The 17,814-nt window shown below is 38.3% G+C and overlaps 1 protein-coding gene across 2 annotated transcripts in view; it reads right to left on the bottom strand.

The window, feature by feature from the left end:
- Nucleotides 1-2,972: 2,972 nt before the first annotated feature.
- The window catches only part of RIC8B (RIC8 guanine nucleotide exchange factor B), a 33,062-nt gene continuing 18,220 nt past the window's right edge, over nt 2,973-17,814 (bottom strand). For both annotated transcript variants that reach the window (XM_071422702.1, XM_071422703.1), the window contains 6 exons: nt 16,071-16,224; nt 15,665-15,760; nt 13,127-13,271; nt 12,831-12,975; nt 10,876-10,995; nt 2,973-4,052 (listed from right to left, as the gene is read on the bottom strand). In XM_071422702.1, the coding sequence (XP_071278803.1) occupies nt 3,941-4,052; nt 10,876-10,995; nt 12,831-12,975; nt 13,127-13,271; nt 15,665-15,760; nt 16,071-16,224 (772 nt within the window). In that variant the 3' untranslated portion in view covers nt 2,973-3,940. The remainder of the gene's footprint in view (nt 4,053-10,875; nt 10,996-12,830; nt 12,976-13,126; nt 13,272-15,664; nt 15,761-16,070; nt 16,225-17,814) is intronic.

The following is a 17,814-nucleotide window of genomic DNA, read 5'->3' as shown; positions in this document are numbered from 1 at the left end:
CCCAGGTCCGGCTCACCCCAGGCTGGCACCACTCGGGAAGGACTTCCAGCCCTCCCTCCCATACTCTTCCTCCAGTGCTGAGGGAGCTGCTTTCCAGGCACAGCTGGAGAATACATGGAAAAGCCAAAAGGACATTGATTTGCCCCAGAATTCCCGGTCTAAATATTGCATCACCAGAATGACATATATTTTGGAGAGAAACAACCTCAGGACGAGCAAAAGCTTTTGTGCGGAGAACAAATGGTCCCGGACACTTTCCAAAAGGGCCAGATCTATGCAAGTAACTAAGGTGTTAATGCAACAAAAGGGCCAGATCTATGCAAGTAACTAAGGTGTTAATGCAAGAAGAATTTTCATTTGTAGAATTAAATAGGTACTTTTTTTTTCTGTCTAAAAGTGAGCCACATCTTTGCAGTACTTCTAAATCATTGCTTGTCCATGCTTGACCAGAAAAGGATCTGACCTTGGCAGCTGTTTAACTTGCTGCTAAAAGACCAGCAAAGTCTGGCTCTCAACTGTTTGAACAGTGGAAGAGTCTTTTTACAGCCAGCCTTATTAAAGCACAGGATTTTATTAGCTGTTTTGTGGTAATAAGTTGAAGTACAATGTTGTGGAATGCTCCTTCAGGAGATTTGGGGTCTTGTGTACTTTGGGGTTTACTTTCCTCTTTCTGACTAGGGCACTTAGCAACCCACTAATGCTACAGCTTCATTGTAAGGTTCTCTTCCTTAAAGCCACCTTTGACAACTGATTTTTCACCCAGGTAGGGGAAATTTACGATTTGAAGAACTATAAGAAAAATATGCTATTGCCCTGTTCTGTTTGGTTTTGTTGTTTTTGTGTTTTTTGGTTTTTTTGGTTTTTTTGTTTTTTTTTTTTGGTTGGGTTTTTTTAAAACCTTTGCAGATTTTCAGGTACTTGGAAAAACTCAAGATACAGAGTAAAAAAATCACACACACATAGAGCAATGTTGGACACTCAAAACATCAAAGCTAATGTGGTTTTCCTCTTTGGCAAATTTATTTAAAGTTCTGTGGTAATTGTATCACAGCATTTTTAACAGATTGTAAACGTCCCTTTTTCCTGAAAACCACTTTTGGGGCACATGAAATTTCAATTAGCATTTGGGAATACCTGCCAGGAAGTTTTCACAAACATCTTAACAAATATGTCTGTATTATTTTACAAAAGAACAAAGCATTTTGACAAATTTCAGCAATTTCCCATCATCTTTTGTTTCATAACTCTAATGGGAAACAAAGAGAAGCAAAGCTTCCAAATCATTGATGAGCTTTAATGAGAACTGTGTTGCTTTGGACTATTGATGCCAAAGTAAAGACTGAAACACAAGATTTTGGGTCTGGGACTGACTGTGGAAGACTCTTTGGGAGTGAAAGGTACACGTCCTCAAAACCCACTGGGTAACACCTTTATGGTCACCACTAGAAATCCTACTGACATTTTACTCAGAAGGGAGTAAAATGAGACATTTCACTTAGAGATCCTTCCTGACACTGCCCAGTTTGCCAGTTTAAGCAAGACTCAGCTGTCCAAGCTTCCAGTTTTGGAGGTTCAACTTTGAAAATAAATTCAGGAGCAATATTTCACAGTATATAAAAAATTCCAGGTACTTCCTTTTTTTAACCTCACTTTTCTCCAGACTCCCATCCAAGAGAAATCCAACCATGTTACTCTGAAAACACCAGCAAGCACAAAAGGAAGCAGAGGCATTGGTGATTTGAAGGACCTTGATCCCAAGATATTCGCAGATGTCCAGCCAGTGCAGGTAAGGCTGGACCTATGTTACGTTGCAAAGATAAGCCAAAAAGTCTGCAGCAGCCTTTTCACAAACTACCCCCTTGGAACAAGAGCTACTCTTGCACTAGTGCAAGTTGCTCATTTATCTACATTTACCTGCACTACAGGCAACCCAGCTATGACAGCCACTCTTGAGCTGGAGGATTCAGGCCTATGCTTGGTCTTCACTTTTTTCTTTTTAATCGAAGCAGCATCCATGTCTGTAGAACCTTCTACAAGTATCTGTTTTCCAAGATAAACTAAACAGAACTATTTATTGCAAATGTTGCTGCACTGTGGCAAATGACAGGAGGCAGAGCACAAGAGCCTCATGCTATACTGCTTATAACAAGGTCCCTGGAGCCATTATTGTTTTATTAATCTCTTTAGCCAGCTAATTGTAGGAGCATATTCTACAGCTGGTAAAGCAGCAATTAAGATTTTGCTCTTTTTCATGCTCTGCACTCAGTGCTCAACAGGAAGAAGCCCACAACTGAAACAACTCCCTCCCCAGCTGACACAAAGACAGTTCCTTATTAACAGGGCCAGGGAATTTTTGCCCCTTGGGGAGGGATCACAAATTCTTAGCACCTGTAGGGCACACAATACTTATCTGTGCTGGCCTCAGAGCAGTCAGTGCATGATGCTAAAGCCAGAATTATATTTCTGAGAACCGGCTTAGATGCAGCCAAGCACATTTCTTGCTCTTGGACAATTGGTACCTTCCATTTTTGGAGTCAGAAAGAAGAGGTATGATATAACATACTACATATGTACCAAGAAAAACATTGCTGTGGCTGGGCTGAGTCCTTTGGAAACACAAACTGAACCACTGAGAGGACAGCAGTGCTTTATTTTTTTCTTTTCAGTTCTTTTGGAAGACTAAGATCATCTGTAGAAGTTCCTCACATAAGCAACCATAGCACAATTTCATACCAAATTCCCCTTTACAGTGTCTTTGAACATCAACTTCCTTAGTTCAGAGAACCAGTGTCAAGTCATAAGAAACAAAACCTGGAGAACCAACACCAACCTCTGAAACACTCCCAGTGAATGGCATGTTTAAGCTGCACAAAATAAGGAATTCAAAACTAGGGCATGGATTATTCTTCATGTAATTCATGCTGGGAGAAACACAGAAAAAAACCAAGCAGGCAAAGAGGCAACAACAGCAGTGCAGCACGCCTAAAACTTTAATCTTTGTTTTTAAAGAGTACAGAATTGAAAGTTTCTTTTCCTTTCCACCCTCCCATTCTCTATTCCATTGCTTCCCAAGTTCTCTCTTAGAGGAAATATTTCTTTGTTGATTAGTTTGACTTCCCTTCAAGTGAGGCATAGAAGTTAATCTCCAAAAGTAGGCGCCAATGCAGTGAAACACTGGCACATGCACTCCAGTCTGCTCCCATTCATGGCATCATTTAAGTGCAATTCTTGAACACCATTTTTGATACGGATGTTTTTACTTAACCAAAGAGGGGAGGAGGAGGTATATTTGTGTGGTCTTAATCAGGGAGGGAAGGAAGACATACAAAATCCATCATCTTGTTTCCCTATTTAAAGGCAGTTTTAGAAGCAGTCTGTCACTGACACATTGTTAAAATCTTAAGCAGCAGCTTAACTGGAAAAGTTTGTAGCAGTAAGAAACCCCAGGGCACTTCAAAAAGGGGAGCTTTGAAATCGCTGCTCAATGCCAGCTAAAGCAGCCTCACAAGGTCAATCAGACTTCTAAGTCTAAACACCCTCTGCTCCTAATGCCATTAAGTAAACACATTTCATTAATACAATTATATAAAGAGGAAGACTGGCAAGACAATACAAAAGGTTATCAAGAATGGGAAAACCTACAGAGTTCAGAAAACAAGATTCTGGAAAATGAAAGTGGACTTTATTTTACACTGTAGGCTTTCACTTTTTATCCTTTTGAAATACATTTAATTTTAAATTAATAAAGATCATAAACTAATTAATTGATATGTTCTCTAAACAGACATATTAAAAATCAGAAATTACAGCACAGGACCCATCATTTAAATATGCCAATAATAGAACAATTAAAGTGATGCTGGCTAATGTGAGGATAAAAGATGTGGCTCTAAGGAGAAGTGTGGATTAGAGGAGAATTGAGAGTAAAGCAGGTGATGCCTTAGTCTGAATCTGAGCTCTCTTGCTTGCTGGTATGGTACTGGCTGACTGCTTCCTCCAAAGGAGCCATTGTCCCATCCGGCCGCACTCCCATTGGCTTTATGAGCTCATCTCTGTGAGGGATTGAAAGAAAGAATCCATATTAGCATGTGCACACATATCAATTCCCATGTGTATAATACAGTCACATACAGTATATGCTTTTGTACATAATGAGCCTCTAAAAGGAAGTTATTCCTGCTAAAGCTGTCTGTTTTGAAGAAAAAGGCACAAAAAACCTTCCCAAATAGGTGGGAGGGGAAGAGCAGGACAGATAAAGACTTCATTCATGTAGGCCAAACCTACTTAGCCATGAAAAGACAGTGCCTAATAGGCACCATGAAAAGTCAGTGCCTAATAGGCTCAAGACAAGGAGCAGGTTCACTGTTTTGGATACACAAACTAGCTTTTCTTCTGAGAGTTCTCTAGCAGCCAGTTCTTCCTAAAATTCCACCTGCCATTCTGGCTAACATATACCCAAGCAATTAAAGCAATGATTTGATACATATTCATCTTGTTGAAGGAAATAAATCAGTTACGAGAACAGACTCTGCCTACACCACTACTAGGGGTGTGTTGAGGACTTGCTGATTCATTTAAAAATAACTGACTGATTCTAAAACTATTGCTTTTGTTTGTGGCAGTTTAATTACAGGATTTACAGCCATTTTAATCTCTTCAGAGCTCCAAAGGCTGCTCAGCGGTTAATCCAATTATATCTACTCCAAAAGCTACAGCCTCATCTAAGAGATGATTAATTATTGATTAAGCCAATCAAAAAGTATTAGCAAAGATTTATTTTATCCTTACTTTTTATCACCTCGTTTATATGTGGATTATGGCAAAAGCTGTAAGGGCAAAGATAACATTTTGATTTTATGCTGAAAAAAAGGGAAAATACCTCTAAATATTCAGGAATCGCCTTAAATAAAGGAGCAGAGGTTTGATGTTAATTTACCCCTTGGTTGAAAGGCAGCCCAGTAAAACTGTCAATTTAACATACATCTACCATCCTCCCAAGCCACGGACAATAAAACTGCATCACTTGGTGGGGAAGCAAAGCCATCTCACCAGCTCTCTGCCTGGTCTGCACTACTAACTTGGCAGAAAAAAGGGACAACAATTCCTTGAACACAGCTGGCAATCAATCCAACCTTGATGCACCCACAGGAACAGTAAGAAAGGCAACATCTGTGTTACATGGCATGCATACACCAGACACTGTACAGTCAAGATGCAGTTAAATCACATCTCAAAAAGATGTGATTAAACAGCAAGATAAATTCAGCTGTTTGTGCAGATGTGACAATCAGATCCTACAGTGATAAACCCATAAATCTCACATGATAAACTATTGCTGTGGCTTGGCTGACCAGGTCTGGTGGGAAACCTGAGTCCAGGGAAGGAAGTTTGCAAGACCAGATCAAAAGAGCACAGGGCAGGCTCTCCCTCAGCGTGGGTGGAAGAGGAGGATCCATCTTTAAACAGACTGGAGAGAGTTTGCCATTACTTCAAGATTGCCAGCAAGTCCCCTCCCTTCTGGCAATGCAATCCATAGTGTGCAGATTCTGCCCAAGTGACAGCAGTCAGAGAATCTCTTGAAGATGTACAGAAAAGACACCTCTGAGCCCTTGAAATCAGATTCAAATGGGTTCAAAACATGAAGACTCCAAATCTGGTGTCCAAAGAGGACCAGAACCCTGTCTGCTGTAGGGGTACCCCAAAGGCAAAACAGAGGAATGCTTTGAAGTTGTGTATAATAGCTAAGACTTTTTCCCCCCCCCCGAGAAAGAATCCTATAAATCTAAGGTCTTTTTGGTTTTCAAACTTAAAACATCATACAAAACAAGTAACATCTAAAATGCAAAAATGTAGCCAGGAAGAACAGAATCAACATTGCTTGCCCTTTAATAAAGCTGAAAGGCTTCTAGATTTTTGTTTTAAAAATCCCAAAGTGTACTCTTAAGTTCTAACATTTAATACTGCAGCCAGAAGTCAAGAAATCACCTAATTTTCTAGTAATTTACCATTTATTTTTGGTAATAAATGAATTATAATGGCTTATAAAGGATAACAATTTGTTCATGAAAAAGGGAGGAGAAACACAAGAAAACAAGGTCCCATGGTCCCTTTATGCGGGGACCTCCTGCTCCTCCCAACAATTCTTAGGACTCTAAATATTGTCAAGAAGTCCTATCTCATTCTTTGTCAATTATAAAAGCAAAGCTCTTTCTTTTCCAGCCTCACTTTCACATCCTGCTTTAGCTTTAGGCTTTAACCATGGGAGCCAGGCTGAGCTCACATTGCACGGAGTAACAAGGATGCTTATCAAGTACCTTTCTGTTCCTCCTGGAGCTTCCTGCTTTGCAGGATGGGAGAGGGCTGGTAGGGGTTTGCTGTTCTCTGCATTAGGAGGCTGAATTCCACACATCCTTCCTCAGGCAAGTGCTACCCAGTAAAACTGAACTGTGTGAAGACAGAAATATGCCAAGCCACCAAAGGAAGAAGGAGGAGAAACAAAGATCAGCCTATTTTGTTTCTAACCACAATCTAGACCTCAACTGTGCTTTGACACCCTAGGCTACCTGAGGATGTGCTGCTCACTGTCCACAGTGAGAGAAAGACAAGGTGGGAAAGGAAGTGCCAGGAACTGACAGGCAGAGCCTCAGAAAACAGGTCACTGTCCAGAAACTGGATGTTTATAGCACATCCATAGTGCAGAATATTGCTGGCCTCAGCCCAGTAGATGGCAGTGGGAATTCTTCAATATCATATCATTCTTCCATATTCTGAAGTTCCATACAAGCACACAATGTGTGTATTTATACATGTTTGAACATCCTTAGGTGACCTTCCACGTACTCAAACGCATCTTGTAACACTCATTTTTCTAATGCAAATAAAGCATTCTATTCAAGTGTACTTAGGAATACACCATAATTAAACAGTTAGTAAAATGCATTCTCTTCTTCCACTTGCAGATCTCCCAAGAGTCCCTTCAAAAATATCCATACAAGTTCAACCTTCCTGCTTGCATTTAGCTTGATAATGACTCAGAAATCATTGCCTTGTTTTGAAGGGTGACTCTCCTGCCTGCTGTCTGTGCTGCAGGGCAGCACTGCCACACAGAATTAATGACGGTGTCTGTAATCAAACAGCCATCATGTAAACACCAGCCTGCCCCTTTGATAAAACAGCGTCTTGGGGACCTATTCACCTCCGTATAATTGAATGCCACAAAATAGACTCGATGTAGCATTGCCTTCTTCATTGATCCTATGATTAATTTTGTGTTTTTAATGAGTATGGTACCTTATTTAGACAGGTTCTCTTACTTGTTTTGTTGACTTCTGTTCAACGTACAACAAAACCCAAGCTGTGATAATTGGGAGACCATTTTATCAGCAAAAGGATTCTTGCTATTAATACAAGGTTGGCTTGGGAAAAGCATCCTGACATTCTAAATTAGTCAATTAATATACAATTCTACCTACCATTCATAATAGAAAAAATGTTAGCATTTTTTCCAGACATTTTAATTAACACGGAGTATCTCCAATAATCTATTATATGGCAGAATATCACACAACACTGACTTAAGATGGCTTACTAGATGTTCTGCAAAAAAAAAATGGAAGGTTGAATTAAATCCTTGCAGATCTGTGGAGTTTTTCAAAGCTGAAAGATGTGCATCATGTGCAGAGGACACTGATTTACAGTCATCAAACAGATGAACCAACAAGACACTACTGAAGACAAAACCCACAGAGTTATATCAAGGCCAAGTTCAGGCATCCAGCATCAGCCTAAGTAGTATATACATCTCCCAAGAAATGCAGTAACTGAGATTTCTCATGTTCACTTATACTTACAATTTGTATATATTTGATGATTTTAAAAAAGTAATCTCACTCAGCCAAATTTGATCTAAATACTAATTTCTATAAAAGCCTTTGCAGAATCCAACTCTATGTTAAAATACTGGCACAGGGGAAATGGGTTCATAACGATATTCAGTTTATCTTGCAAGTATTTTGAGAAATCAAAACTGGGTGATTCATTTTAATTTAGCCTTGTTGATGATCAATTACCTCATAAACAGGCCCAAACACCAATAACCTAAAAGAGTAAAAAAGCTTGGGAAGTATGACCTGAAATGACCAAAAGCATCAATCAGTTTTACATGATCTCAGAAAGTTTCTATTTTTCAGTGCCAATGCTGAAAATAAAAACAAACCTGAAAAGCATACTACAGAACTAGGAAAAAGATGTCCCTTTGTAGTTATAGCTCCAATAAACCGTTTAGAAAGGGTACAGTGCAAACATTCAGCAGCCATTAATTTCCCAGGCTATAATGTCCCAGAAGTAGTACGGCTTGGAAAATTTGTTTTGTGAGTTCTCATATTCAGCCAGTCAAAGTCAAATCTGAAGCGCCCCAGTGACAAACTGGCCTAATTATTATAATCACTCAGGGAAGGAAGTTGACAAGTTTGTTAGTCCTTCAACTTTTTTTCATACTTTTCTTCAATAAAAGTGTGGCAGTTCTTTAAAGCTTAGCTTCCACTGCTGGGACAATATCAGTAAACTAAGCAAACCTGTTTTGCTGTACATCCCACAAGCTTACTCTAAGCTCCTGTTCAGGTTACATTAAATTATATAAACTTGCTCAAGAGGAGAAGAAGTTGTTTGTTCTTGTTCCAACTTCCTCCCCTCTGTAAGCAAAGCACTGCACCAAACTGAACCCGTTCATGGCACATTTCCCCTCCTATGATGACAAGAGAGAAAAGCAGAAGCAGGAAACCTGCCACGAGCCCTCTGCCTCAAAGGAAGACTCAAACCCCAGAATCAACCAAAAACTCCAACCAAGCAACCTCTGCTTTGAATCTGTAGGGTACAAACCAAGGGTAAGAAGTGCATTCCATGTAGATTTAAGTCTGCAAACTCCCAGCACTCCTCAAGGTGGAGGCAGCACAAGTTTCCTGTTCCAAAACCATGGAGGGACTCCCACTACTATCAGCATGGTACTAACGTCTTCTTGTATGCAAGACTGGCAACTTCCCATGTTGTTTAACATCTGCAGGGCCCACAATTGCACTCAATTACATTCATGAAAAACATCCCACAACCTTCCCATTCCAAGTCTTACTTTCTTTTTCCCTCCTGCCAGCATTTCCTCCTCCCCTATTTTTAGTAAAACAAAAAGTGTGGGAAGAACAGTGAAATGATTTTATTCATGTCATCACAGCACCTAAAGGGATCACATCAACAACACTGTCCCACAGTAACCACAATACAAAACAAACAAGCAAAAACCCTACCACAGAGTCCCAGCCCTGAAGAAGTGTAAGTACTATAAAAGAAATTGCAGGTGAATGTAGGGGGCACAGAAGGCTCAAGGTGACAGCAATGCTGCTGGCCAAGAGGATAAGTGGTGACACAGGGCAGCAGCTGCTCAGTCATTGTCAGCCTGTGGCAGGCACTGCAGCAGGTGCCTCCAGCCCTCCAGACTGAAAGGGCTCTTGTGCCACAGTAACCATTGGGAGTTTTTGTGTAACTGCTGCAGTGACAGCAACTGCCTTCAGTCTCAGCTTATCTGCAGCCTCAATCTTACTTTCAAAGAACGTTTTAGACCATTTAGTCATTTTACTGTGGTACCTTCATGCTCAGCATCTTAATTCTCTAGCTTAACATAGCAATGATTCAATTAAGATTACATGTGCATTGCATTTACTTCTCTTTCCTAAGAAGACTATGACATGGTACGGTTGCCTTCCCTGCAAATAATGCGAAAAAAATATCTAATTACTTCATTGATACTCTCAGATCAGTTGTTCTAAGTTCCTTCCCTGTTTTCAATCCTCCCTGTAATTAGTTTTTGACAACTAATGTAAAATCCAGATTGTCCTGTATCTTTTGCTATATTCCTAATCCTTAAAAGAGATATAAAAACTTGTTTTACTGAATTTCTCTCAATAGATCTTGTTAATTGACTATCTATAGACTCTCACAAAACAAGCACATTTCTAGCTGATGAGTTTTTTCCACATTTGAAGAATGAATGTCCTTAAATATTTACCTCCTACAGCTCAGTTCAATGGCAAATTAGTATCACATAAGTGTTTCTCAAGAATGTAACTTTACTTATGAATTAAAAAAAATACAGGCAATCACTCCAGTATGGCTTGAAGTATGGGGAAAAAAACCCCAGTAAATTCTAGGCATATTGAGCCAAAGAGAAAAAAAGCTAGAGATAAGAGCACAGGTCTATGTTCTTTTGTACACAGAAAGTTATGAACTGAAGACCAACCCTCTGTGTATCAGTACTGTAACACCATTATGTCACACTAAGTACCCATTTCTTTCATGGCATTACCTTTGTCACATAAAACAAATTACAAAGGCTGATTTGTAATCCAGTCCACACTTAACCTAATCAATCCACAAAAAGTCTTAACTGCAATTTCCCTTTTAATTGCTCCATTATACAATTTATTGTTTCTGACAACAACTATTTTCACACTGTATTTGCTCTTCATGTAAGCAGCAGGCATAAGTAGTTACAATGAGATGCTGCTCATTAACTTGGGGAAAATACCCATGCTTGCCTTGGGCCTAAATTGTGTCCCATACTTTAAAAGAAGAAATTCTCTTCATTACCATCAGCCTATCTATTCAGGTCCCCTGACCACCAGGGTCTTCCCAATTCTGTCCAATCCTCTCCAAAAGAGGTTTCCTCAGAAGTCCTGCAACATATCACTCTTTTAAGTGCTAAACATTTTCTCTGCATTTAAAGTGGTCCTAATCCTACAAAGAAGTAGATTCTAGCATTATTTTGAAGCACTAGACCTTAGTAAAGAGCCAGGATACAAGCTGCCTCTCAAAAGCATAATACAATACCTAGAAAGTTTATCAAACATGTTGACAAGCTTCATAGCTTCGTATTCTTTTTGTTCTTCTGTCATTTCATCCATTGGATTGGGCATTGGCTCTTCTAAGTGACCAGTGATAAGGTTAATGCTGGAGGTGAAAAAACAACACAGTTTACATTTCTGCAGGAATAAGTACGTTTTCTATCTTCTTAATAGCAGGAAACAGGAAGAACTCACAGAAACCATCAAGACTAAAACTGTCTGAACTGCACACAAAAGGTTTTGTTATAAATAGACAAGGTTCATATTTATACCCTATTTTCTCATGAATCGTGACTGAATCTTTGTGTGGATTCACTGTATTAATGTCTTGTCAGTGCTCAAAAACGCACTGGTAGGTAGTTCTTGTTGGAACATAGAGAGGAACAGTTTGAAACCAGGGGAATGATGATGGTAACAACAACAATGTCATTAGTACTAATGACATAAATAGGGAACTGGATGACAGATACATGTCTGAAATTAATTCTGTACAGGCTTGATTTTAAAAATATAGATTAATAAAAATATAGATTATATCTTTTTAAAAAGATAGGTTCCAGTTAATTTTCCATTAAATTAGTTAAGCCCTTCCATTATGATGATTTTTTGCTCAAACCAGATTAAGTTACTTCACTTTGAGCATTTACAAAGCCAGCTTTATTTTCACTGTTAATACAAATGAAGAGTGATACAGAAATGGTAACAAAAGCAGAGAAGTAGTTCTAAAGAAAACTTTCAGGGCACATTATCCTTTCAAACATTTTAATCACAGATATTTAACAGCAAAACAGAAAATCAGATGCATAAATCAACTGACAGTTATCTCGAATGTTTCATGTAAGTGTTAGCTTTTAACTAAATGGATGTTATAGTTTTACTTATATGCATATAAGTGAATGTCAGGCTTTTGAAAGAAGAGTATAGAGGAAACAGCAAGAAAAAAAATCCTAAAGTGTAGAAATAAAAAGAAACCTCCTGGTTTAGAGTTAATTTCTTAGCATAGAAGCAACGTAACTCCTAAATCTCATACATTTAATCCCTGTCCTTTGTTCATGTACCTTGACAGGAATCTTTCAATAAACCACAAGCACCCACCACGCACCTAATCATGTCTGTGTAATTCAAGGAAAACAGAGTAAAACAGAAGAATAATGTTAACGCTTCAGATGTCCACTATCAACAATTTTAGAACATCTTTAAAATGGCATAAAATCCTAGACGTAACATGACAAACTAAAACCTCTAGCACCCAATCAATTACAACTAATAAAAATCAACTGAGCTTCTACATGGTCAGTGAATTTGTCAATCAAATATATTGCATTCCTGCTGCATGACTTCTATACAAGTTATTTTGCTCCTCCTGTAATTTACATATGTGGCCTACTTGGTTTTTCAGGAAAATTTTAGTACCAGGCAATCTGAAACTCAGTTAAAACCAAAACTAAACCTACTGGTTTTCTCCTTTTTAACAAAGTTCTGACTAAAACTTTTAGCCATATCTGACACCATTACTTTCTCCATTACAGAGATATACCCCACAAACTGTAGTTAGCAGCTTGGCAAACTTCACGTGAGTTCCTCAAAAATCTGGTACAAAACCTATCCTTGCTAAGTTTGCTACCAAATTTTTTCCTATCACTTCCTTAAAAATCTCTTTTCACACTTGAAATTTAAGTAGTTATTCAGATGTTAAATCATTCTCGTAGTAAATTTTTTTTCTCCCCTGCAACCATATCTGACTACATGATGGACACTATTAGAGGCTGGTTTCTCAATAATTAGACCATGAAATCAGCAGAAGACAGGAGTTAATATAAGCAAGTTAAGTTAATATCATTCCAAAACTGGCCTCTCTGAAAAAGGTAACAAAACACCCAAAATCCCATCAAAAGAATACAAAATGCAACGGGATATGTGATATTGAAAACAATACCATACTTTGGCTTTGCAGATTTGTATTCTTCTGTGTCTGTATCCTCATCATCTGAGTACCAATGATCTCCTCTTCCTCCTGCTAGCAGGCCCCTGGCTGCCAGCAATCCTGCTGCGTTACCATAGCCTGTGTATTTCAACAAGCTATCGACTGCAAAGAGGATACAGAAAATTATTCAGCTGTACTCAGCTACAAAACAAACCCCACAGAATACTACAAGAACTGCGAGTTACAGCAAGAGGTAAATATACCAATTACAGCAAGACCTTATACAAAAGGGAGAAGAAAAAGTAATTTTTACCTCTCTCTTTACAAAGAACAAAAAGAAATTCTGCTGCAATTTGCTTTACTCCAAGGTCAACGTGTGTCATAAGGCGGACAAGTTTGTTCCTCACTGTTGTGCCAACTTCAGGACGGTTTGAGACATCTCTTAATGGGGGCAGTACCTGGCAGCACACAAGAAAGGGAAGAACAGCATAAAATGCATGGAAATATCATATTTGCAAAAACAAATGTAGTCAACAGAACAAAAAAAATTACTCCGTCCTTCAAGAAAAAAAAAAAGCAATAAAATCAGACAACTATGCCCACATGCATTAATAGTGACTCTTGCTTCTCATTATATTTAAGTTTTCTGGTCTGTCATTTTGGGCAGAAAAATACTGTCTCAAATGCTCAAATGCAGACTTTAAAAATACAATTACTAGGAGTTTATGAGCACAAATGGGTGTCCCAGGAGAGTTGGTCAACAGGCAGCCATAACCTCATGTTCTCTGTTTCTTCTGTTTTCCTCATGTATCTTGTAAAAGTATTCAAAACACCAGTTTAAGGAAGCATACACTCTTAAAAAATGCTCTGTAGTTTATACAGAACAACGACGTGCTTAATGAAAAAGCACGAAAATAAGTACATTGCAAGTTCTACTTCAAAATTTCAAAAATGGGCTCTACATAGAGAGGAAACACATACTTCAACCACAAAACACTTTTAAAAGCTCAAGCTAAATTTCAGAAATATTTTGGAGAAATCACGATTTAACATTTCCTCAAATACACTATTTTCTCATTAGAGGTCATTAATATTGTTAACTTCAACCCTCAAGATAGGCAGGTAGTGCATGAATGATACAAACCATCTTGTGCCTCCTTGTGTGGATGCCTTCAGACTCAATATCTATGTACATTTTTTCACATTCAAAGGATATATTATATGATCTGCAAACAAATCCGGGCCATAATATGAAATATTTAATGATCTGAAGACTCAAATAAGAATTATAGATCTTCAATATTTTATTAAGGAATAAAAAAAGTGTGTCACTATAATAAGAAATTGCAAGTTCTTTTCTAGGTGTCTAACGTAAAGTGTCATGCCCTGTGCAAAATTGCAGTACAATTACTACTGAAATTGGACTCACTGGGAACTGATCCTTACATTAATTCTACAGTACTGACTGCTTTGGATAAAACAGATCCTTCTTTTTCAGGCCAAGTATTCAAACAATTAGCAAAAACATTTTACTTTGTCCCTGCTTACTCCCCCCAATGGGGATAGTACCACAACTGCCATTTCCAGTGTGTTGTAAGAATGAATTAATGTTTTTAGAGTACTCTAATACTAATACAGTGATGAGTGCCATAGGACAGTCCATGAGGAAATCAATCATCCTGTCTTCAAATCACAATTTGAATAGCACACAATAAATAAAGCCCAAGGCCAGAACTTAACAATGAGGGTTATTCAAAATATCAAACATCCAGTCATGCAGTTAGCAACATCCATCCATTCTCTGCACTATATGAGGCAGTGGTCCTGTGGCAGGAGTCAGCATGCAATTATATCCTGACATTGAGATGCTCAGATGTCGTAAAAACATGCAGACAACTTCATTTTCTAGCTTCTGTACACTTGGCTCTGCAACTTTTTTTTTATTTTGGAAGTTAACAGATCAGCAAAGTATCTTAAAAACTAAGTGCTGTGAAGAAAAACAAGCAACAAGAACAAGTTTCTTAAATTCCTCAAAAACACTTTTCTGGTTTGGATGAAAGAGGCAGAAAATATATTATCTTCTTAATTTTAAATTCCATTTATGAATTCAGGCGCAGCTTTGATCTGGAAGCAGCATCTGGGATGCAACTCAAAAGCCACTGCAGCTTAGGAGGAGAGCAGAAACCAGAGGAGCAATTTCTTTCTTGTGCTCATCTTTTAGCTTCTTTCCACTTGACCTCAGGAAAAGCAGCAAAACAAATAGAAAACACCACACTCAACCACCAAGCTACACAGATCCTTCAGGTCTTTAACCATGGCACAGAAATCATCTTCCCTGTTAAAAGCTACAGTCCATACTGTAATAAAGAGCCCTTATAAGAGACAAAGAGATGAAGTGTGCCCTCTGTCCAGGGGCATGTTTAGTCTGACAGGACAGCTGATATACACTGGTACACAAGTCTTAATCCTAACAACTCCTTTCTGATGAAGTAAAACTAAACCTCAAGCAGAACCCATCAAAACACCTGTATTCTCACTTGCCACCACATAGCTCTGCAAAGTCTAATTAACTGCACTGAAATGCTTCTTATTTACTGAATGTAAGGGAACAGACCTTACTGAATTTTTTGCCCATCTCATAGGATACACGGTGACTGACATTGACACAGCTTTACAATATCCCTGATGTTATTATTTAACAGCTCTACAAAATGTACCATGGAACTCAGGCCATAATATCTGTTGATTTACATGACTGAAAAATTATTTCTACAGCACTGTCCTGCACTGATGTACAAACCTCAAAGTTCATCACCAGTTTCAAATGCAAATTTCGATGAATTTTACTCACCTGAGCTTTGATAAACTTCCTGATATTCCTGTGAGTTCGGCAGCATTCAGTTAATAAACTAAGAACTGGAGTCAGACCTTCTCTGTAGCTGCTTCCCTAAAATAAGGCCAAATACAAATAAAATATTTTAAGAGTAAACATTCCTTTTCAAATTCTATGAACGCTTCAATAAAGTTTTATATGAGAGTCAAAATATGAACTTTACATAAAGAACCAAATGTTCACCCTCAGACACACAGCAAAGAGCTTCAGATATTCACAGGAATTTGGAGGTGTTTCACAGTTTAGTTGGATATCCATATTTGTGCTAAGTACTGGCTGAAAGGTTTATACAGAACTTGATATATGTGCAATTTTTGCCTTAGTGAAAGAGGCCCCTTTTGTGAAAAATCCCTGCAGTCCATACCTTGTCTATTCTCTTCTCCATGAAATCCAGTAAAATCTGAATAGCTCCCATATTCATACCATTGTATTTTATATCTGTTTCCTCTTGGGACGATGGATTAATAAGAACATCCAAGCAAGAAACAGGAACATTGCTTAAGAGGTTGATTGCATTGCTGAAACAGATTTTAAAAATTCATTATTCATTTGGAAGGAACGATTAAAAACAGAGTACAACTCACCATAAACTGCTTGTACAACTGCAATCAAAAAGAGGCCCTACAACTCAAACAATGCTTTATTTTCTCCTCTCTGGGTTTTAAAGAAGGTGGCCTGCATTATCGCCTGAGTTCTGGCTCTTGGAACAAACAAGGAAAAAGAAAGACAAAAAGTTCCAAAAGCAGCAGTGCAGGATTACTTCCAGCCCCGACAGTGTCTCATCCCATGGACAAGGCACAGCTTTCAGCAGCAAGCTACAGCAGCTGATCTTGCAGGACAGCAGGGGGAACTCTCACATTGATCTGCAGCAGTCAGAGTTTTTTTCCTCCTTGAAACTTAAAACATTTTACCATACATCCATATTACCAACATTAGTATGGCAAAATACAATATGGACAACATTTCCTCCTGCTGTAACAGGGGGGCAAAGTGGCCTTTTCTTAGGTCCCCTGAAATATTTTCGTTTTTATTTAGCTTGCAGTATTTATGAAGTACAGAAGGCTTTTTAACACATTAAAAAAAGACTCAGGTTTATGTATGAAGCACTACCCTTCAGTAACTGGCAGTGTTCTCAACTTAGGACACAAAGAGGAGCATTTCCAAAGAGCCATTAAATTATTTCAATTAGGTCACAGGGTCCCTCCCTCCTCTTCAACGGAGTAAGGTGGGACTTACTTTGCAAGGATCTCTTGCAGGGTACACATGCCTTGAGTTTGCTATCTACCCTGTTCTCACTGTACAGACTTGGGCTTGTACTGTTCCTGAATACTGGGAGAAATTACGCAGATGCTGCAAAAATTAGAATTCCATCATTATTTACTTGCTGATGTCCAACTAAACTTAAAAATGGATGTATTTAGAAATAGCACAAAACAATTCAGGTTTACCCATGCAGACCTCAAAGCTATCAATGAACCAATGAGCACTCATGTTTCAAGGACTGGTGAAGTGCTCCAAGAATGGAGAAATCTTTTCAAACAACTTCATTTAAGACTTTTAATAATATCTACTTAGAAGCTGCCCTCTAAGTTATTAATACTATTCTAACAAAGAATTAGCAAAAGAGAAAGCAAACCATGGCCATCTGACCATAACAGGATTTCTAACAAAATTGCTAGTTCTGGTTTGATCAGACTGGGTGGCTGTTCCACACTGTGCCATCTCTTTTTGCTCTTTTAGTAATTGAAATTCAGACCACTATTACTTTTGGGACTGCCTGTTCTCTTTGTTTTGTTCTAAATCGTGCTCAAGATATGCCTTTTATATCACAGAAGTTATTCCTCTCAAATAATTCAGGAATAGTCAGAAACAAAACAGAAGAAATTCAACAAATATTTGATGGCTTCAGACCTTTCATCAAAAGTTCTCTTTTTACCAGTTTTTTATTAAACAATCAAGTTCCCAAACACCTACAAAATTAATTTTCTGGATCACTGTGCCTGAGCTATTCTTTTCAATAAATGAAGCCCAGCTTTCTGATCTTTGTCACTCCACTGACAGTTTTATTTGTGGCAGAGGAGTGTATGAAATTCTCCAGCTACCAGGAA

Source organism: Agelaius tricolor, unplaced genomic scaffold, assembly GCF_023055355.1.
Source record: "Agelaius tricolor isolate 1412-34295 unplaced genomic scaffold, bAgeTri1.0.p SCAF_3, whole genome shotgun sequence".
Classification (NCBI taxonomy): Eukaryota; Metazoa; Chordata; class Aves; order Passeriformes; family Icteridae; genus Agelaius; species Agelaius tricolor.
This window is presented reverse-complemented; position numbering and strand designations above follow the sequence as displayed.